General features: G+C 40.8%; 1 protein-coding gene across 6 annotated transcripts in view; it reads right to left on the bottom strand.

The window, feature by feature from the left end:
- Positions 1-23,330, bottom strand: part of CAMTA1 (calmodulin binding transcription activator 1) — a 1,103,644-nt gene that overhangs the window by 1,001,550 nt on the left and 78,764 nt on the right. Inside the window, exons 4-5 of one of the 6 annotated variants that reach the window (XR_007516517.1) lie at positions 19,742-19,825; positions 896-985 (exon numbers count right to left, since the gene is read on the bottom strand). The exons of 2 other annotated variants lie outside the window; for them this stretch is intronic. Coding sequence is in view for 1 of the 4 variants with exons in the window: in XM_049877792.1 (XP_049733749.1) it covers positions 19,817-19,825 (9 nt within the window). In the remaining 3 variants the exon portion in view is untranslated. 3 more of the 6 variants (XR_007516518.1, XR_007516519.1, XM_049877792.1) reach the window with 3 other exon arrangements.

Raw genomic sequence — 23,330 nt, 5'->3', positions numbered from 1 at the left:
ATTTTGATTTATCTTACTTGCTAAAATTATTTTAAATTGTTAAATATTACAGAAATTTTAAAATATTTACCTATTTTCTACCTTCCTATTTTTATTTCTCAGTGTTTCTGCTAGACTCTCTTCCAGAGATATGACTCCTTTCTCCATTTTTCTCACTTCCTCAAGAAGCAGAGATATGTTAACACACGGGAAGTTTAGAATTCGTAATTCCCAAGTCCTGATACACTCATCTCATACCCCTGCTGCATTCTAATCCTGAACTAAGCTGCTACTCATTTCACTCACAACAAACTTTCTGTATTTGCTCCCAAACTTTCACTACTTTATCACCCAAACTTTCAATGCTTTATCACTTTAAAAAGTCACATACAAAAGGCAAGTTAAAAGGGGACCATTCAGAAAGGATGCAATGCTAGCGACCCGTTCATTCCATAGCTTTATTTAGAATCTGCACTGGCCACGCACTGGCCTACGCACTGGAGGAGATACAAAGGTGAACCACACAGAGGCCCTGCTCTCGAGGAGCTTCCATTCTTGTAGGGGACAGACGGTACCGAGCATTTAAGGGTAGAGTAGCTCAGGGGGTAGGTGCTAGGAAGAAAAGACCAGCTTGCTAAGGGACAGAGAGGTGTCTGGGCATGAGGGTGGTCATGAGGCCCCTGTGGCCAGGTGCAACTGGATAGAGGCCCGCTCTCCCAGAGCTCGGTCAGACTGCAGACCTCCTTCAGGAGAACTCTGGATGAAGCAAGAGTGGGTCACTGTAATCTATTCCATTTTCCACAGCATTTGGTTCAAATTAGCTTGGGGTTTTGAGTACAATTAATTCACTAATAGAATTGTCTTGAAGCCAGACATGGGGTTGGCAAGATGGTAAAGATTTCCCTATGAATTCTGTCAGCTTTCATTCCAATGTGTCAGCCCTCACGACTCCAGCTCTGTGGATCCCTCTTCTTGCCGCGCCCATGAACAAGTGTGTGGTGAGAGCCTGAAATAAATAAGTGTAAAATGGGTCAAGACCGTCGCTTCTATTTCTGTTTTTAACTGAAGAAAATCTGCCCCATTTCCAGAGGCAGAGAGAGAAGGAGACATATGAATAAAGGCAAACTAAAATATATCAAAGACATATAAAGTCTGTGTATGTACATGTATGTAAGCACCCACACACACATGCACTCTATGCATATATAATATACCCACACACAGCTGACTTACTTCCCTAAGATGACTTGACACTGGATCTTTTACAGCTGGACTTTTTCCAACTGTGACAGTCTAACTTTTATTGGGTTGTAGGCTGTATCTTTAAGAGCCACAAACTCTTTTAAAGGCTCATATTAAAAATTAAAGGTTTAAAGATGATCAAGGTTCAGATTCAATTAACGTTAATTTTAGAAGAATTTTTTATTTACTATGCATATTCAGCAAACTACTTAAGTTTTTGTTTTTTTCTAACATAGCATCCCAGGGGAGTCATTATGTACAATCAGCTCTCTAATTCAGATTAACATGTCTAAGTACATATTGATATAATAGAACACAATGCTTAGAGAGGCTCCTCTGCTAGAGACTATTACATGAAGCACAGAACTAAGAAGGACTTCTTAAATTTAATTCCCAGCACTTCCAACTGTTACTTCCCTGGACAAGTTTTACAAGTTAGAAAAATACAGTATTTCAAAGCGATACTTAAGCTTGCGTCAGTAAAAGGACTAACATTTCCTAATTAACATAAGATCCCAATCGGCTACAGGTAATGTATACAGTGATCCCTAAATACTACCGAAAATTCACTCTGATGCTGGAGAGAAGTTCTGCTCTTCCTAAGAAGGTTTGTTACTTCTAATCTTCCCTTTATCTCTTCTTGCTTAGGTACCCTTTGGGTGAGAATCATAAATCGAGTGCTTTTAGGTGGCCCACTGAACACTGCGCTTATAAGGGTCTTACAGGGACAAGGTAGGAGCAGGCAGGTGGGGTGGATGCTGTCTAATTTGATTTCCCAATTTGGGACTGATTTCTAACCAAACCTCAAATTAACTGAATATAAGAATGACCAACTTGTACACCAATGTTCACTGCAGTTTTCCCAATAGCCAAAAAAGCGTAAGCAACAAAAATATCCATCAACAAGTGAGTGGACCAACATAATATAGCATATACACACAATAAAATATTACTCAGCCATAAAGAGAAATGAGATCCTGATGCATGCTATTACATGGCTGAACCTTGAAAACATCATGCTAAGTGAAATAATTCAGCTGCAAAAGGACAAATACTGCATGATCTCACTTACATGAAATAAGCTAACATAAAAAAATCAAAGATTACTAGTAGCTACCAGGGGTGGGAGGTAAGGGGGGAGGGGGGTTTTCTGCTTAGGGAACACTGGGTTATATTAATAGTGGTAGAATGATTTGGAAAATGATAGAATAAAGGCACAACTTGAAGAATGTGATCAATATCGCTGAACTGTACATACAGAAATTGTTGAGATGGCATATGTTTTGCTGTGTATATTTTCACCACAATAAAATAAACTTTAAAAAAATTAAAAAATGACCATTTAACACCACTGGATCAAGGTAAGTGAAAAAGAACCATCACATTCAGTCACAAGCCTAGAACATGGTATTAAAAGGGGCACACTATGTTCCACTGTGTATATTCTCAACAACAAAGTAAAATTAATTATTTTTAAAGGGGGAGGTACACTGCAAAAAGCACTACGAGCTTCTTACAAAAAAAGTCCTCCTGACATTTATGACCTATTTCCCTGGAGTTATCCAATTAAATAATTAGTTAATGAAGACACCAGAACAAACTGAAGATCTCAAGTCGATCAAATGTAAATTTTATACATATATCCCCTTCCCATAAAATGTGATCATCTCTGTGGAATCAGACAGCAGCTTCTGATTTGTTTTCCACTGCTCTTCACACATTTGCTTTCTGCTACCAAAATTTTAAGACCTATATAAACAAAAACACTATTTACTCTCTTCTCCCAAAATAGTCACTAAATTTGTCTTTTTGACTTGAAGGCATATTCCCCCACATCCCCTCACCCAGTCTTCCACCTTGCTCACAATCTGTGTAGACGAAGAGCTGTGCTTAGGGACACAGAAATAAGCAAGGCCCAAGGCCTGTCCCCAAGGAGCCCATAGCTTAGTGGATTAAAGACACCAATACAGAGACAAATTACTACATGGCATGGCAAGAGCCCTCTCTAGGATATGAGAAGTGGTGCCCAGGTTAGAGCTGAGAGGACTAGCTGTGCCCACAGGGCCCAGGAGAGGGTACATGGAGGAGGTGACATCTAGGCTGGCTCAAGACAGTACGCTCACCAGATAAGGAAGAACTGGGTAGAGGGGCTGGGGGGTCAGGAGGGGTCAGCACATGTGACAGTACAGAGTGTGAGGTGTCTACCACATCTGGGAACAACAGGAGGCAGGTGACAAGCAGCCAGGTGGGGGCACATTGTACCAGATCACGAAGGCCTATGGGGTTCAGAGTCCCTCTATCTTAGCCTGACCTGTATCTAGAGACTGGGTTTCAGGTCAGTGAGTACTTCACTAGCAGAGACAAACCCAGAGGAACACACACAGAATCATTCCAAGGGTGGCGTAAGTGTAAGCTCTCTGTACCCTGCAGAACAGGGAGTGCAGCAAGTGCCTGCCTGCTGTGGACCAAGCGTCTGCCTTGGTCAAGGTTACGCTGACTGTGTTGGTTAAGGTTTAGGTTTCAGCAATAATTTCTGAATGGATGAATAAATTACAACTTTAAATGTCATCCTCTGGGTTTTTTCAAGCAAGAATTATAACAACAGTATGCTAGTGACCCAACTCTAAATAAAAAACCATCAACAAACATCAAAACACTCACTTTCCTAGTCTCCTATACAGATCGACCTTCACTTTCAAAGAAACTAGAATTGTGTATGTACCGAAAGGATTATTATACTAACGATGGTTTAAAAACAGCTAGTACTTCGGTTCCCTTACGTAACATGTGTGATAATTTGAAAGTGGCATCCTAAGATAGCTCCTCTTTTGCTCTTTGGATGCATTTCAGTCTATTCATCATAAAGATTTGCGTGTGAAGGGGTGACTTTACAAGCAAAACATCATTTAGTGGGGGGAAAAACCTCAAAACAAATGGCAATAAAACCACTAATGTTCTTTTAATATCTTGTTTAATTTCCAATTCTCGCTCCTTATACACTCTCCCCCCATCAGACGGAAACATTTTAATTAGAATAAAAAGAGCTTAAGAAAACTTATGTAATGAGTACGCTTTCATTATTACTAAATTGTGTTTACTGACTCTTCTTTCATGTGAATACAATGGTGCAGGAAGAATATTATGTTTAAAAGAAAGTAACACAATGAGTTACAAAGCAGATTCTCTTGATCCTCTTAGGAAATTATTAAAGCCTGAACACGGACAAGCTAGAGGCTACTCAAAGTCCTCATCCTGGTGACATTAGCTAACGCAAAATGAACAAGCAATTGCCCCTTCAATGTCAAAGGAATCCAAGAACAGAGTGTTCACAAATACATGGCTCAAAATGAGCTCCTCCTGAGTATCAGGGATGGGAGAATTTTTGGTTTTGTGTGTTTTTTTTTTTTTTTTTTGGTTATTCTTGGAATACTTCAGGAAACAAGCTAAAAGGAACTCAAAATAAATCCTCAAAATAAAATCTTCAAGAAGTCCAGAATCAGGGTATCTATTTACTATATTCATATTTAAAACATTCTTCAAGGTAGGAAAACTTTTCCCTGTGGGATCCAATTAACATTGCTCATTACCAGTATGGAATCCCTGAGTGGTGCCAATCAGTTAAGGTACTCAGCTGCTAACCGAAAAGCTGGAGGTTCAAGTCCACCTTGGAAAAGGCTACCTTGGGAGAAGTGCCCTGGAAGAATGACCTGGGGATATACTACCAAAAAATCAGCCACTGAAAACCCTATGGATAACAGTTCTACTGACACACATGGGGTCACCCTCAGTCGGAGTCGACAGAACAGCAACTGGTTGGTTTATTGTAGTAGCCAAACATGTGCTCCTCGGGTGCTCCTGGTTACCTTTCAAAATATTTCACTTTTTTCTGGTCCACAAAAGTTAAAAAAAAAAAAAATAGCTCTCCCACACCATCGTCAATTTTCATTAATCTTTTTTTTTTTAGATACATTGTGAATCACAGCAAAAAGAAAACCCACATAGTTAAATTCTCACATGGTAGAAGGCTCGCCATGTCTGCCCTTTCAAAAGCATCGGCCAAGTACAGGCAGATTTCTGAGGTACTGCCTCGAAGCTACTAACCTTTGCCTTCTGCAGGGCTTCAAACACTTTTAGGGTTGTTGAGTTATATATAACAAACAGAGTTATGCCAAAATAAAGCTAGGAATCTAAAGATATGCCAAAACAAAGAATCTAAATGATGCTTTTTTTCTTGGGAAAAAATTGGCTGTAATGAGTTGCTCACACTGGGTTAGCATTTCCATTAATGATTCAACAAAAGGCTTTCTGGTGAAAGTAAAATCAAGGGTTCAAACCGGCTAAATAGTTCAGTCATCGCCAACAGAAACAAGGGCAGTGTAGGTGCTGCATACCCACCAAATCTCTTTCATGTGGCCTTTTGACCCAACTGGGAAAAAGTCAGCAGTGCCTCACTCAAACATGGCAGCCGACCTTGCCGCTTTGAACGTGCGTCACTCCACAGTTTTGTCAATAATCCAGTCTCCTGCACAGGCCACCATCTTTGAGCAGGGCACCGCTGCCTGTTTCCTACTCCAATCAAACAGCAAGGCACTAGAGATCTGGTTGCTATGTAATGTATATGCTGCCCTTGTTTCTGCTGGCCAAGAACCGTTTAGAACTGGTTCGAAGGCCTAAGTAAAACCTCAGCTAAAAAGTCGCCATTTTTGGAAGATTCTGTCAAAATTATGGCCTGGTGTTCTGACATTTTATTGTGACTCAGAAATCTTGCCCCAAACCCCTGATCCCAGGGAGATACTACTGGATTTAAAACGATTATGAGCAACCTCTCAGGACCTCAAAGAGGCTTTGAAAAGTGGATGGGCTTGGGGTCAGAAAGTGCTCACTTGGTGGTAGAGGTTTAGGGCACCTAAGAGCTGCGGCCACAGAAGCACCCCACCTCTGACAGCCACAGCCTCTTCCTCCTTCCCCTCCAATACTACTCTTCTCATGCTGTTGTTGTTGTGTGCTGTCAAGTCGATTCTGACTCATAAAGACAAGATAGGACAGCCCCATAGGGTTTCCTAGACTGAAACCTCTATGGGAACAAACTGCTAGGTCTTTTCTCTAGTGGACCAGTTGGTGAGTTCAAACTGCTGACCTTTTGGTTAACAACTGAGAGTTTAGCCACAGAGCTACCAGGGCTCCTTAATCCTCTCATGAAGAGTTTCAAATCACAAGTGGTTTCAAATTCAAATAGAAAATCCTTCCAAAACTTTGGTGTCTCTGTTCAGCATGATACCTACTAATCACATGTGGCTACTGAGCACTTGAAATGTTTCTAGTCTGAATCACAGCATGCAGTAAGTGTAAAACACATACCACATTCCAAAGACTTACTAGAAAAAAAAAGTATGTAAAATATGTCAGTAATTTTTATATTAATTACATGTTCACATGATAATATTCTAGATATATTGGGTTAAATGACATATACTACTAACCTTAATGGAAACCCTGGTGGTGTAGTGGTTAAGTGCTATGGCTGCTAAGCAAGAGGCTGGCAGTTCGAATCCGCCAGGCGCTCCTTGGAAACTCTATCGGGCAGTTCTACTCTGTCCTATAGGGTCGCTATGAGTCGGAATCGACTCAATGGCAGTGGGTTGGGTTGGGTAACTAACCTTAATTTCACTTATTTCTTTTTATTTTTTAAAAATCCATCTACTACAACATGAAAAATTACACATGTGGCTCACATTATATTTCTATTGGACAGCACTGCCCTAGACCTTGATGTTAACCATAACTGCACCCGCTCCATTCTATCAATTTCAAGCATTCCACTCTTTGACTACCCCAACTCCAACAATTCCCTGATCCTACTCCTTGAATCCCTATCCCCCCACCCCCCACCTCTGCATGCTCTTCTTCTCTCTCTTATGCCTCACCTGCCTCCCTGCCTGGTCCATCATCACACTAGCCCTTCGCATATCACTCACCAGCTTGCTCTGCCCTTTCTCCATTGTACTTGCCTGGCAAAATCCCAATCCCAGGTTAAATCCAACTCTATGCCCTCTCCTTGCCTGTATGTACTTAGGCTGCGGACAAAAAAAAAAAAAAAAAAACCTCCTTGAAAGCACCACTCTGCTTCCTATCCTCCCATTTTTACCTGAATCAGCTAGGATCGGGCTTTTGTCCTCCCCGCTTCACTGATACAGCTCTTATCGAAGTCACCAATGAACTCCACGCTGCCCAATCCAACAGTCAGTTCTCAGTCTGCATCTTACTTGACCTTTCAGCAGCATTTGACACAGATTAGCACTCTCTCTGCCACTTTCTGCCAGGACATCACTCTCTCCTGATTCTCCTTCTCTGGTTGGTCCTTCCACTCTCCTCTGCTCCTTCTCCCCACTTCCCCTTAACATTGGCATGTCCTAGGGCTCCATGTTTTAATTTCTCTCTAAGTAACGATTTCATCTAGTACCACAACTTCAAGAGCCATCCATATGCTGAAATCACTCAAAAGTCTAGTTCATGCCTAGACCCCTCCTCTAAATTACAGACTCAATTACAGTCTATTTGGCACCTCCACTGGGCATCTTAAAGTTAACATGTTCACAACAGAGCTCCTGATTTCTCCCCAACCTCCTGGTCTCACAGTCTTCCAAATCTCAGTAAATGGCAATCTCATCCTTCCAGCTGCTCAGTGCAAAACCACTGATATCATCCTTGAGTCCTCATATTCACATCCAATCCATCAGCACTTCCGTCAAAACATCTAGCACCTGGCCACTTCTTACTGCCCTGGTCTAAGTCATCATCACCTTTTGCCACTGTCTCCTCACTGGTCTCCCTGCTCTCATCCCTTTCCCCCTAGACCAGGGATCAGCAAACATTTTCTATAAAGGACCTGACAGTCAATATTTTAAGCTTTGTGGGCCATGCTGTCTCTGGAGCAACTGCTCAACCTGGCCATGGTAGAATAAAAATGCTCTTAGATGATACAAGAATGAATGAGCGTGGTTGCATTCAATAAAACTGGAACTTGAATAAACACTGAAACTTGAATTTCATATAACTTTCGTGTATCACCAAAAAAAAATTTTTCCCCCAGCAATTTAAAAATATAAATGCCATCCTTGGCTGGCAAGCTGTATAAAAACAGGTAGCAGGCCAGATTTGTGCTGCAGAACATGTTGTTGGCTGACCTCTGCCCTAGACCATTCTCTGCTGTGCATTCAAAGTGATCCTTTTAAACATGTCTTTTTTCCAGCTCAAAACTTTCAGAAGGCTTCCCTCCTCCTTCAGTAGCATCAAGAGATCTCCTCATGACCTGCAGGATCCTATAGGATATGGCCCCTTGCATCTGGCCTTCTACCCCTCTCCACCACACTCCTATACTCAGCCCGGACTGCCCTCCTCCCTCTTCTCCTGGTTTCTCCTTTGCTACTGCCCGGCACATACTGCCCTTGGGCCCTTTGCTTTCACTGTTCCCTCTGCTTGGAATACTCTTACTCCAGATAGCTAAGTGGCTCACTCTGTCGTTTCCTTCAAATCACCTTACCAGAGACATCTGTTCAAGTCAGGCTTTTTAAAACAGCCCACAGGAGCACACACACAGGCATCCAGGAGCCCTTAAACTGTTTACCCTGCTTTATTGTTCCTCATCACACTATGATTACCTGACATTTATTTTATCTATTTATTTGCCAATAAATAAACAGATTAGGCAATTTTTACACAGAGAAACAACGCAGCATAGTGTTTAAGGGCATGGAATCTAGAGTTAGATTTCCTGGGCCTGAATGCCAACACCACCATTTACTGGCTGTATGACACTGAGCAAGTAATTTTAACCTCTGTACCTCAGCTTCTTCTTCATCTATGATTTGGAGATAACAGCACATACTTCCTCAGAGTATTCTGAGGAGTGAATAAGTTAATAAATAAAACTGAGACATATAAGCACTCAATTAGTGTTACTTATTGTTATATGTTCCACTGCTATTCACAAGGTTTTCACTGGTCAATTTTTATCAGAAAGAGATCACCAAGTCCTTCTTCCTAGTCTGACTTAGTCTAAAAGCTCCACTGAAACTTGTCCACCATGAGTAACCCTGCTGGTATTTGACATACTGTTGGCATTTTTTTTTTTTTTTTTTTTTGGCATAGCTTCCAGCACCACAGCAACAAGCAAGCCACCAGAGTATGACAAACTGACAGACTAGTGGTGAAACTTGATCTTGAATGTGGAATAATTAAAGAAAGAAATGACCAAGTAAAAGAGCTGAACAGAAAACTTCAAAGGGCAGCTCAAGAAGAAAAAGTAAAGTATTATAATGAAATGTGTAAAGATCTGGAGTTAGAAAACCAAAAGAGAAGAACATGCTCAGCATTTCTCAAGCTGAAAGAACTGAAGAAAAAATTCAAGCCTTGAGTTGCAATATTGAAGGATTCTATGGGCAAAATATTGAACAATAACAGGAAGCCCCAAAGGAAGATGGAAGGAATACACAGAATCACCATACCAAAAAGAACTGGCTGACATTCAACCATTTCAGGAGGTAGCATATGATCAAGAACTGATGGTACTGAAGGAAGAAGACCAAGCTGCACGGAAGGTACTGGTGAAAAACAAGTCTCCAGGAATTGATGGAATACCATTTGAGATGTTTCAACAAACAGATGCAACGCTGGAAGTGCTCATTCATCTATGCCAAGAAATCTGGAATACAGCTAGTTGGCCAACCAACTGGAAGAGATCCATATTTGTACCCATTCCAAAGAAGGTGATCCAACAGAATGCAAAAATAACTGAATATTATTAATATCACATGCAAGTAAAATTTTTCTGAAGATAATTCAAAAATGGTTGCAGCAGTATATCAACAGAGAACTGCCAGAAATTCAAGCCAGGTTCAGAAGAGGATGTGAAACGAGAGATATCATTGCTGATGTCAGATGGATCCTGGATGAAAGCAGAGAATACCAGAAAGATGTTTACCTGTGTTTTATTGACTATGCAAAGGCATTCAACTGTGTGAATCATAACAAAATATGGGTAACACTGCAAAGAATGGGAATTCCAGGATACTTAATTTTGCTCATGAGCAACCTGAGCACATAGATCAAGAGGTGGTCATTCGAACAGAACAAAGGGATACCGAGTGGTTTAAAAGCAAAAAAGCCGTGTGTCAGGGTTATATCCTTTCACCATACTTATTCAATCTGTATACTGAGCAAATCATCCAAGAAGCCGGACTACATGAAGAACAGGGCATCAGAATTGGAGGAAGACTCATTAACAACCTGTAGCATGCAGATGACACAACCTTGCTTGTTGAAAGTGAAGAGGACTTAAAGCACTTACTGATGAAGATCAAAGACTATGGCCTTCAGTAAGGATTACATCTCAACGTAACGAAAACAAAATTTCTTACAATGAGATCAATAAGCAAAGCCCTAGAGGCACAGTGGTTAAGCATTTGGCTGCTAACCAAAAAATCAGCAGTTCAAATCCACCAGCTGCTCCTTGGAAACCCTATGGGGCAGTTCTACTCTGCCCTATATGAGTCAAAATCAGCTTGATGGTAACAGGTTTTTTGGTTTGGGCAATAAGCAACATCATAATAAATGGAGAAAATACTGACGTTGTCAAGGGTTTCATTTTATTTGAATCCACAATCAATTCCCATGGAACCAACAGTCAAGAAATTAAATGACATGTTGCATTGGGCACATCTGCTGCAAAAGACCTTTTCAAAATGTTAAAAAGCAACAATATCACTTTGAGGACTAAGGTGCACTTGACCCAAGCCATGGTGTTTTCAATTGCCTCATATGCATGCAAAAGCTAGACAATGAACAAGGAAGACCAAAGAATTGATGCCTTTGAATTATGCCAAAGAACACTGAAGGCTGCCAGAAGAACGAACAAATCTGTCTTGGAAGATGTGACAACCAGAATGCTCCTGAGAAGCAAGGATGGCAAGACTTCATCTCACATACTTTGGACAGGTTATCTGGAGGAACCAGTCCCTGGAGAAGGGTATCATGCTTGGAGGGTCACTGAAAAACAGGAAGACCCTCTCCGAGCTGGATTGACACAGTGGCTGCAACAATGGGCTCAAATAATTACAAGGACAGCACAGAATCGGGCAGTGTTTCATTCTGTTGTACAGTGTCACTATGCATAGACGGCACCTAACAACATTGTTATATGGGCTCAAATGTATCAAAGATTATGAAGATGGCAAAGGACTGGGCAACGTTTCATTCCGTTATATATAAGGTCACCATGAGTGGGAGCTGACTCAATGGCACCTAATTACAACAATTTATTATTGTTTGTTTACTGTCCTCCCCTCCTCTCCACGAAGATAAGCTCTTTGAGGGGAGTTAGCTTGTTTTGGTTCCTGCTTTATTCTTGGTACCTAGGACGGTGTCTAATACTAGGCACTGAATACATTTTACAGACCGTAAATGTTTGATTATAAGTCACTTTGGGGGTGGGCGGCACATTCCACCCTCCTCCCATCATATACACAGAAATTAGTTGAGCGAAAGCTTTCCTAAACCTACTATGGAAAGACAAAAAAAACTAATATTCAAGGTAAGATTGCTGATGTTTTTTCTCTGTGGAGAAACAACTCTACTTACTACCTGGACGTAAGGCATAACTACTGCCATTCTCTTCATAACAATAGTGTCATTTCACAAGTAAACTCCTACAGTCTAAAACTGTGTCGTAGACTCAAAGGTTATGTGTTTAGTTCTCTAATCAAATCAGAGAAGAAACAGATTTCATAGTCTGTCAGGTTCAAGTTGCACATGTAAAATGCCAAGCAGCGTAATACCTATTAGCACAATTCCACACAGGTTTTAAAAACTCTGGTGGCGCAGTGGTTAAGTGCTACACCTGCTAACCAAAAGATCGGCAATTCAAATCCACCAGGCACTCCTTGGAAACTCTATGGGGCAGTTCTGCTCTGTCCTATAGGGTCACTATGAGACAGAACTGACTCGACGGCAACAGGGTTTTTTGTTTTTTGGATTTTTTTTAAATAGAGGTTCTACAATATTTTCCAGAGTCAATCACAAGATTGTTTACTAAAAGTAGCTTACATTTAACATCTAAAGCCAAAGAGCATCTCACCAAATAACTGAAATCTCCCCCAAGCCAAAAGGTGGTAAACACATTTCTGCCTACCTACTACACACGTGCAGCCCTACAGCACATCACAGAGATCACTGGTTTGGCATTTTGCCTATGTTCACACATACTGTGCTCCCAGGATGACTGAGTTTTTATTTATATATGTTATTAAGATGAATTAAGGTGCTTCCGGGTTCTAACACCCGATGACGTGGTTTTAATGTGAAGATAATTATACACTTACTGGATAATACGGGCTCTTTTTCAAGTGAAAGCCCTACTTCCTTTAAAAATGACAGAGGGATGGTAAGACCATCCACTGTTAAGGACAGCAGAAATTACTCTCCACCCTCTTATCTGTTTTGCTGTGAAGTTAAGAAATGAATACCTTTCCTACTGGTTCTACCAAAGTAAAAATAAATGAGTGAGATGTAGGTGGTAAAAACACACCCCTACCAACTCATATGTAATTTATTTGTATGTCTATCTGCACTAAACACCAGAAAACTGTGTGCATGAGTATATAAGTGATTACGAGGAAGGGTAAGAAAGTTAAGAAATGTTATGAATCGCAAGAGGTCAAGGTGAGCTGCTATGGACTCACAGAGATGTGAAACCGCCACTCCTCCATAAGTCCTGGCTTCCTGCTGGCAGTGACGTGAGAAGAACAAAGGGCTCTTGCTCACTGGGGGCAGCTTTTCTCTGAAGTGATAAGATCTGAGGTAAATCCTTTGCCTGTATCCTCAGTGGTGGTGGTTTTTTTTTTTTTTTAATTCTGCACTTGATTGATCATTAAGGTCACTGTGACTCAGACAGCACAGGGGACCCGCATAAGCGGGGCGGCGGGGGAGGGGGAGCATGCATCACATCTCAATTCTGCTTTGCTATACAGTGGCAAAACCTACAAAATCAGGATGGTAGCACTCTAATTTAATACTGTATTTAGCTGATGATCCTAAATAACACTTCGTCAGCTTTTGTGATCTAGCACAAAAAACCGCATGCCTTGTGATATACCAGCTGGGCTGCAGTAATGCCCTTGACTTGAGGTTTAAAAGCTTTGGTTGGGACGAAACTCTGATGTACAGGATTTCCATTTCAAACTGTAACGATTATCAGTGGATTTGGCATCGCATGAATGCCACCAAAACGGGATTAGGGTTAGTTAATAAGACTACCTTCTCCCCTTTGGTGCACCACCAGGGATGCTGCTCCTCTCCATGCTGCCTGTTTGCAAGATCGAAAAGCCATGGCTGTTTGGTTTATGGGATGCAGGGATAAGAACCATCTGCCTGGTGTGGTGTTCCTTTAATTAAAGCTTCAATTACAGAAATATATCTGCACAGATACATGAGTCTATCATAATTATCTGTGCTAATGAGAAACGAAGAGACACCTCATGTTTACTGAGTGTCTACTATGTGCCAAGAACTTGTGTCAGACGCTTTAACATCAATTATGGCATGTAAAAAAAAAAATTCAGAGTCAAATCACTTAGGCCACGAGTCTCAACCTTCTCTCTACCAGTTTTTTTACCGTCATTACAAAAAAAAATTTTTTTTATTTAGGTCTTCCCCTTTGGAAAAATGAGGAGCTAAGAGGGGTAGGGGCTCTGGTGTCGCAGTCGTTAAAGCGCTTGGCTGCTAACCCAAAGGTCAGTGGTTTGAACCCACGAGCCGCTCTGTGGGAGAAAGACATGGCAGACTTCTTCCGCAAAGATTTACAGCCTTGGAAACCCTACGGGGCAGTTCTATTTTGTCCTATAGGGTCGCTATAAGTCGGAATCGACTCAATGGCAACAGGTTTTTAACAGAAGAGGGGTAGAAATATTCAAAAGGATCAGCACAGAAGAGAGAAAAAGAACTGGGTAATTAACTCTGGAATAACCAAAGTTTTGTGCTAGGTTTATGTGACATGTCTCTCATGTGGCATGTTTCTGAACCTATCTAGCAATGTGTGTGGAGAGTGGGAATCTGGTCTGAATCCTACGATCCTGAAGAGTGTCACATGTGTCATGGTACCTACAGCCACAGTTTCCCAGGGAAACAATAATCACAAGTGAGAACATTATTTCCAGCAATTTTGTTGCTTTCTTCATTAACTCCCTTTTGGGTACGATAGATTTTCATTGAGGAACAACAAAAATTCCTATTTTCTATACTTTCACCATGAGTTCTTTAGTCTCCTCAAATGCCTTAAGGGGGCTCAGCTCCCTCGGAACCGACTGGTTCAGCTCTTGCTCAAACCTAGACCACTTGCAGGGCTTCCTGACTCTCGCTTGGCAGAGGCTCCCTGCTCACCCTCAAATCACTCTAACCTTAAGGAGTTTATTTGTTTTCTCATGTGAAAGGGGAGATGAGAGGAGAAAAGCAGAGGGGGGTTATTTTGACTATTTCTCCATTACTTCTCAAGGCAGACACCAAATCTCTCCTGCCCACAGGTGTCACCGCATTTACTCTGTTCTTCTCTGCCCTCCACACACACAGGTTGATGGGACAGAGAGGAAGTACCAAGGGGCACATCTGTGCTGGCTGTGAGCTCTTACCAGACACCTTCCCCCCTCAAGAGTCTGTTTTTCATCACCAAAACGAGGAGTTCAACCCAGGTAATCACAGACCTTTCCAGCTCTAAAGCCTATGTGGACCCTAAGAGCTTGAACTAAGTGGCTTCTAGTACAGTCCAAGCGCATTCTGTTGCCCAACATTCTGTACTGTTCAGCAACTGAAGCCCACTGTTTCTCATCCTAACTCCATGACACTAAATTAACTAAATTTTCAAAACAAACCACCTAAGTGAGGGTAAAACACACCAAACCCATTGCCACTGAGTCAGTTCCAACTCATAGAGACCCTATAAGATAGAGTAGAACTGCCCCATAGGGTTTCCAAGGCTGTAAATCTTTACAGGAGCAGACTGCACATCTTTCTCCCAAGGAGTGGCTGGTGGGTTTGAACCACCAACCTCTTGGTTAGCAGCCAACCGTTTAACCACTGTGCCACCAGGGATCCTATGATCACAAACAAAATCTAACAATTTTCAGGCTAATGAGGAATAGTTCCTGCTCCTTTGAAAGGCAGATACTAAGACATATTAAGAAAGGTCAAGATGAACACCTACTAAGTGCCAAGCACCACGGAGGACTTCAAGTCCTTCACAGTCTGGTGACAGATACATCCACACACACCTGAAAGGAGATGGGGGAGATGGACGGATAGAAAGAAAAACAAAGGAGGCCAGGAAAAGGAGCAGATGGGACGATAGGATGGTAACACTCTAATTCAACACTGTATTTAGCTGTGATGGTCAGGTCCTGCTTAAAGAAGACTATTCTACAGAGCGGATGATTGGGACGCTTCCCATGGGAAGGGTGCAGACTATTGGTGGCTGAATTACTGAATTGGCTCACAAAGGCTTATCTTAACTTACAATGTAGACAGCTATGGAATTAATAGCACTGGCCATGATCTAGAAGCACAAATCTATACGTGTACAAAGTATTTAACGTACATTTTTTTCTTGTTTATAAAATAAGCTTCCTGTATTTCTGAACCTTATTGATCACTGGTTCTCTGCTAGAACAAAAAGAGCAGCAGAGTCTTGGGGCGGGGCCAGCCTCTGTATTTTTTAACATTTGTACAAGCTGATTCTGGATGTGCAGCCAAGATGAGGCGGCCACTGCTCTAAGGTCCCTAAAAGGGTCACACGTATGATACAGCCTTCCTGGAAATGGCAGTGGAGGATCATAGCAGCCAGCTATGTAGGCAATGAGGCCTTACTAAGCTAGGGGTATGTTGTTTCAAGAGAAGGTAACACATACAACCAAAATGGCAGAACCACTCTTGTCAGTGGTTTAGGCAGGTGTGCCGGTCAATGCAGCAGGCGCCATAAGGAGAGAGCCTTGGATGGAATACCAGTTCTGAACTTTACTAAGTCTATGACCTTCTGCAAGTTTACCTACCCTATCTGAGCAACAGGCTTCTCATTTTCAAAATGTGGCTATTAATGTACCACCTACCTCACAGATAACTGTAGATCATTAAAGTGCATGATACATAGCAGTGAGCGAATGTCCTTCCCACATACTCTATTTAGGATGAAGCACTGAAGCCTCATAAAAACCTCAAAGCAGTTTAATACTTTCCCTCCTGAAGGCTAGCTAGCCAGCTCACTGCAGATAAAAGAGAATGAAGAAATGCTAAGATGGGATCTCTCCTACAGATCTCTTTTCTTGTGTTTTGGCTATGTTGTTGTATAGAGTTTTCAAGGCTGTGACCTTTCAGAAGCAGATCGCCAGGCCTGTCTTCTGAGGCATCTCTGAGTGAGTTTAAACCACAAACCTTTCAGCTAGCAGTCAAGCACTTAACTATCTGTACCGCCCAGGAGCTCCGTTTTAACTTTGAAGATAGCCAAAAACAGCAAAACAAAAGAACTGTATCTACAAAGGGATGTTCCTAAAAGGTTAGGAACCTAGATTTAACTTTAAGTCCCTGAACTTATATCTGTCTTAGGCAGGCTTAACTACAATAAGGAGCCCTGGTGGCACAGTGGTTAAGCGCTCAGCTGCTAAGCAAAAGGTCAGCAGTTCAAATCCAGCAGGCACTCCTTGGAAACCCTATGAGGCAGTTTTACTCTGTCCTATATGGTGGCTATGCATCAGAATCGATTCCACAACAGGTTTGGTTTTGGAATTACAATAAACCATGCAATTCCACTCCCTCTCTCAGCATGCAAGGGTCTTTAACGCAATGTTAGAAGACAGAGGAAATTTTTTTTAAGTTTAACTTTCTGTAGAGTGTATGTTCTCCTCAGAATTCCACTTAATTCAAAACCCCCATTCTGATTGGGTCCTCTCAGGCAGATTCTGAGCTGGGCTTCATCCCCACAGCCACACTACCTGCCTGGAGCTTCTCTAAGCACTATCCATACATCAACTCATCTGTAATTCGCCACGATCCTGTAAATACTATTATTATCATCCTAGTTTAAAGAGGAGGAAACTGAGGCACAGGGAGGTTAGGTTACTTACAAGAGGTCAGAAGAAATTCGAACTAGGGCAGTCAGCTCCAGAGCCCATGCTCCTGACCATTCAGCACAGGAGTCACGGTCACTGCCTCTCAACACAATGATCAGGACTGCTAACAGCATAATCATAGGACGACATTCAAAATCCCAGTATGTCTGTCATACAAGCATTCCACTCATCCTCCTAACAACCCAAAAAAGCAAGTAGGAGACATACAACATCTACATATCACACAGGATAAACTGAAGTAGCATTGATGAGATGTTTAATAAACTCCTATACATTAAACCAAACAACCAATTTTACTGTTTTTACACCAAAATGAAAGTCTCTTGAGGTTTTTCTATTTGAGTTTTTAGTTTTGTGTGACTACCTTAGGAGACATTAATGCCATATCCAGAGACTCTGCTAGCTAGTCAAAGCAGCTGTTTTGACTCTCAGTTGGGGGTTACTCACTAAATCACGCTTCCAACTTATTAGAATTCCTGAATACTGACCCAAATAAGCAATACTCACTGAAAATAATGTGTCCATACACCAGCTCTCTAAGAAAAAATAGGTTATCTTAAAATGTAGTAAGCAGAAAACTCAAAAAGAAAATCTAACTGATCTAACTGCAAACTAAAATATCACAACAAGCACATTTCTCTTCTGCACCTAGTAATGTCTCTTTGGTTCCTACTGGGCTTATGAATAAGGTATCTGACTGTCTCGAGAGTACAGGAGCGTCCACAGCGGAAATGTGCCGAGGTCCTGATTCTGTCCATATGGAGCTGGTGGCTCACCCCCCCAGGGCCAGGGGGCCCAGAGCTGCTGAGCAGAGAAATGGAGCAGACTCCAGTCACGGGCCCCTTTAGCCTTGTATTCTTCAGCCAATAAACTCTAAGTTACTCTGAAAAGATAAGGCATCGAAGGAACAAATAAAGGACAAGCCTAAAGAGAAAAAAAAAAAACTCTTTTGGGATCTAGAAAACATGCCTGCTGCACGACTCTGAAAAGCATTATAATAATAAAAATAAAAAATAAAGAAAAAAAAACCTCTAAAATTCGAGGTTTGGCAAATAAGCTGCTCCCGACTATTGGGACATTTATTCTGTTTACTTTGTCTTTATACTCATAGAATGCTTTACCTATACATATTTCTCAGCTCGGATATTTTGAGAGTCTGTGAAAATAGAAGATACCTAACAGGCCAAAGGCAGCTTTCCAGGTATGCAAGTACCCGAGGCAAACACAACCCAGTGACTCAGGAGTCTGCAGAAGAGTGCAAATCACCAATGTACAGCTCACTACAACTAATTTTAATTTGTGGTTCTAATGAACGATATAAACTTTTATAGGTATCAACAAAGCTCAGAGAGGACTTAAAGCCATTTCAGTGCTCATTTAGCAGCTTCAGCTGTGTGCAATTAAAACATCAGCATTAAATGTTAGAGAATAAAATAATGAGACACTTAAAAAATAATCTGTGCTTCACTGGGCCATGATGCTATGAAATTTCACTTTTTTTTTTTTAAGAATATCTTGCCAGTTCAAAGGATTAACTCATATTTGCTTTTTTTTTTTTTTATGTTTTTATTCTGGTTTGTTTTGCTTTCAATAAGAATGTACTGAAAAGAGGAGTACAATAAAAAGTTTGAAAAACAGTCAAGAAATACCACATGGCATAAATCAATCTGGTATATGGACATCAGAGTTGACCTAACTGGATTTCAGCAGAGACAAACCTACATTTTTGGTCACGTTAAAAATGTTGCCTGTTCTTAACTTCTACCTCAAATAAATAAAATTCAAGGAGCGAAAAAGGTGAATTTTGGAAATCAGACAAGTTTGTTATCTTCCAGCCCTTTAACTTGTTCTCCCAATAATACATGAGAATATAAAATGTAATCTGAAGTTGCAGAATATGGCAGCTAAGACTAACAGATTCAAGCTGCTGTTATTTCTGAGAGAAAGACAAGTTAATCTACAAAGCAAGGAGTGTGTGGTGATGGTAAGGGGGCTGTGTGGGAAGGGGGGCGGCAGTGGCATGGGAAAAAGAAGGGCTGTATGGGTGTCTTGTGGGTGTGTGTATATGCAGACAACAAGCTAACTGAGCTCTTGCAAACATGAATAGAAGAGGAAATATAGAGGGAAATGCACTCATTAAACTTAAATTTTAAAAGGATGAAAACACAGATTACAATTCATTTTAAAAACTGGAATGAATTTTAATACAGAAAACGAAGACAGCATTTTGCAAATTTATCGGCCAAAGGGGTACCTCTATTTGAGGATATCAGCGTGTTACACTTTGAGAGATGAAATGTTACAGCTCGTACACCAAAATTAAAAAATGAAATTAAATTAAAAAATGAAATGGTTACCAAGGTAATGCAGGTCAGGGGATCAAAGGTGAAGGGTCACACATTATTAAAAAGAAATCCAAAAGGACGGCTGCATCATGATCTCTGCAAAACAAAGGAGCTCCAGTAAGTAAAACTAGTATCTCTGAGAGTTTAAAATCAAGCTCTTCTTGAAAAGAAGACTCCACTGTAATTGAACATGGTTATTCCTGATTCCAGGTAGAGCCATTTTCATTTAGGTACAAAAACCAAATTTTAATTACCTGTTACCAATGCAGTTTTTGTAAAAATTTAACCATTCCATCATATTAAACCCCAAAATATCTCAATTTAAAGTGATTGAGAAGTACTGACATTTTGTTGGACCCACACCCTGTTTTCTGGAAATGACAATGTTTGATAAGTTGCCAACATATCAGAAATCTAATTTGGTCACAGCATGGTGAGTTTTTTTCCTCTCCTCAAGGAATGAGTTCCAAAATTGAGTTTTTGCAAATTTGTTTCATTTGAAGTAGCTGCATAAAATTTCCATTATTGGAACATTTAGTATAACAATATTCTAGAAGACAGCAATAAAGTGATACATGATAAAATAAATTGTGTAACTATATCTATTAAACCTTTTCTCACATTCAACTTTCACTGCGCATGAAAAAAAGACATTTTAAGCAAAATAACTTGCTAGTTCTACTGGAATTACACAGAGTTACAAGAAGCTTGACACAGGGAATATCTACAACAGAAGAAAGTATCTGACAGGTTAGGCTTCATTTCTTCAACAGATGTTATTATTTACTCTCATTCCCCACTAACTAAAATCGGTTTGTTTTAGAAAGAGCTATGGTTTTGTTTTGAAGCATGTACCTAATACCAAAATCATGACAAACTTATTTAACTTTGCAGCAATAGCAAGCACAATTAACAGTTACAAAAAATAATTTCAATACTCATTTCACTAGTAGATAAAACAGGCAATATAATGAAATAATCATTAGTGCCTCTGTCCGAAAACTTGAGCAGCTACATTCCCTGATTTTGGATCTAAATTCCTTAGCACTGTACTTAGTACTAGAATGTGGACAACAGATTCTAAAGGGCACTATAAATAATGGCTTACCATATAGAAGAGTAATGAAAGTATAACAAAAAAGAATTTAGTTTAAGTACCATTCTTGACATAATAGTGCACATCTGCCATTTCTTCTTCCACTCTCCTAGTTCAGTGTCATCCCACAATACCTAACATTTGGGTTCAATTGGTTAAAATCAAATTCCAAAAGTACTTATATATTAAAATAGAGACCAAAAGTATTTTATTAAAAGGAATAGGATATCCTTTCTAGTGACTTAGGACAATCAATAAATAAGCCAACTCTATAAACGCCAAACACATTTTTGTTCCCTCTGATCAGGTTTTGTTACAATAACTCGTAGAGTTTCATGCACTGGATATACGTGTGTTAGTGCCTGAAGGCCACATTTCTAAAAGCACGGTTTTTTTTTGTTTGTTTTTTTAGTTGCACAGCTACTGAAAAGTAAGCTAGCATTTCATTTCTCTGGAATGCTCATCTCACATTAAGTCTGTCACATATGTATTTGTTACTGGGAGGCACGCAAGCAATTTTGAGCACTACAGAAGGAATCAATACCCCGTCAAAACACTGCACACGTTGTTTTAGTAGCATCATTATTTAGACCATTTCAGCGTGTTTGCAACAAAAGACAAGAAGCCAGCTGTGTAACGTTAGTCAAGTGTCCTTTTACTTAAATGTCTCCTATTAAAAAAGAGAAAGAGAAAGCCTCTCCAGATCAAATATCTGTATGTATCCCTTTATTACCAAAGCACAAGTACTTATTAAACAACAATCTCTTCTGGACAATAAGAGCATAAAGTTACTCACAGATACTTTTTTAAAAAGTCTTTTAATTCATTTTTAAATTTTACCAACTCACAAAAATGTTAGCCCAAATTTTCTAGTAGGTTAATCTCCGTGGTATCAAGTTTCCATGACACCAGACCACTCCAATATGAATATAATCTACAAGTAGTAAGGAGCTGCTCTTTGAGAACCTACAGGTATAAGAACAAAATTCCCACAAATAATTGCATAGAAATGAATTAAATCTAAGTAATAAAAACAACAAGAACTCTCCCCTACCTACCTATTTAGCAGAACTAAACCAATAAAAACACTTCCAGTGATTTAAGAAAATCTATGAAGGATTCTGGAACCCTGGTGGTGCAGTGGTTAAGAGTTCGGGCTGCTAACCAAAAGGCAGGCAGTTCAAATCCACCAGCTGCTCCCTGGAAATCCTACGGGGCAATTCTACTCTGTTGCTATGAGTCAGTCAATCAACTCGAAAGCAATGGGTTTGGGTTTTTTTATGAAGGATTTTAGGAGTCCCTGGGTTGTGGAAATAGTTTAGCACTCAGATATTAATCGAAAGAGGTTGATGGTTCAGGTACACCCAGAGGCACCCTGGGAGAAAGGCCTGGCAATCCACTTCCTAAAGGTCACAGCCACTGAAAACTATGCACCGTTCTACTCTGACACACCTGGGGTCATCATGGGTCAGAATCAACCGGATGACAACTGGTTTGGGTTTTTTTTTTGTTTGTTTGTTTATGGAGGATTTTAGCTTACATTTTTACTGTTTGGAATAAGGGGGATAAAAGCTATTAGGAGTTTACTGTGGCCCTAATTTTTAAGAATAATGGAATACAATTTAGTGAATAGAAAGAGGACTTGTGGCACAGTGAATTACTTAAAATGGCCCTTCTAGCCACAGTTTTTGTGACTCCCACAAAATGACTGGGTGGGACTATGCAAATAAGCTGCTTGTGGCCCACCAATGGGATTGGACAGCTTGTTACAATGTAAATAAGGTCCATGGAATGGGGGGAGGGCAGGGGGAAATGGGATCATGCAAAAAGGTACATGGAACCCTAACAAGAAGATTGGTCAGTTTTGCCATCCACCTAGGCTTAAAAGAGAGCCAATCCCAGAGCAGAGGGGGGACGTCACTACCACCAATAAAAGAAGAGACAGGAGAATACGTCCTTTGGGCCCAGAGTCCCTGTGCTGAGAATCTTCTAGACCCAGGATACACGGAAGAGAGCAATAACACTGGAGACGGTGTGAGACTGCGAGAAGCAGCTACAGAGAAACAGCAGCATCATGGCCAGCAGAGCTAGGAGACCAGTGGAAGACATCACAGTGGGCTTCGTAGCCCACAGAGCAAGAAAGGTCAGTACCTTCAGACAGAGGCTTACTACTGGAGTGGATGCCTCCAGGCATTTGGCAGAGCTAGGCTTGTGGACCCATGGATCACTTACTGGTAGAGCTAAAGAGCTTTCAGACACTTCGTAACAGGAGCAGGGCAGAGGCCAGGCCAAGGAGCTAGTGGCCAAAAGGCCAAGGGCCAGAGAGAGGCCTGCCTGTGGGCATGCTGAGAAGAGGCTGATCTGATCAAAGAACTGTATCCTGAGTTGTCCCTGATCCTGAATTGTAATCTGTTACTTCCCTAATAAACCCCATAACCGTGAGTATGGTCTGTGAGTTCTGTGTGGCCACGGCAACACAGTGGAGAAGTAGAGTGTCATGGGGGG

The sequence above is a fragment of the Elephas maximus genome, chromosome 3, assembly GCF_024166365.1.
Source record: "Elephas maximus indicus isolate mEleMax1 chromosome 3, mEleMax1 primary haplotype, whole genome shotgun sequence".
Classification (NCBI taxonomy): Eukaryota; Metazoa; Chordata; class Mammalia; order Proboscidea; family Elephantidae; genus Elephas; species Elephas maximus.
Note: the sequence above shows the minus strand (reverse complement) of the source record. Positions and strands in the feature narration are given on the sequence as shown.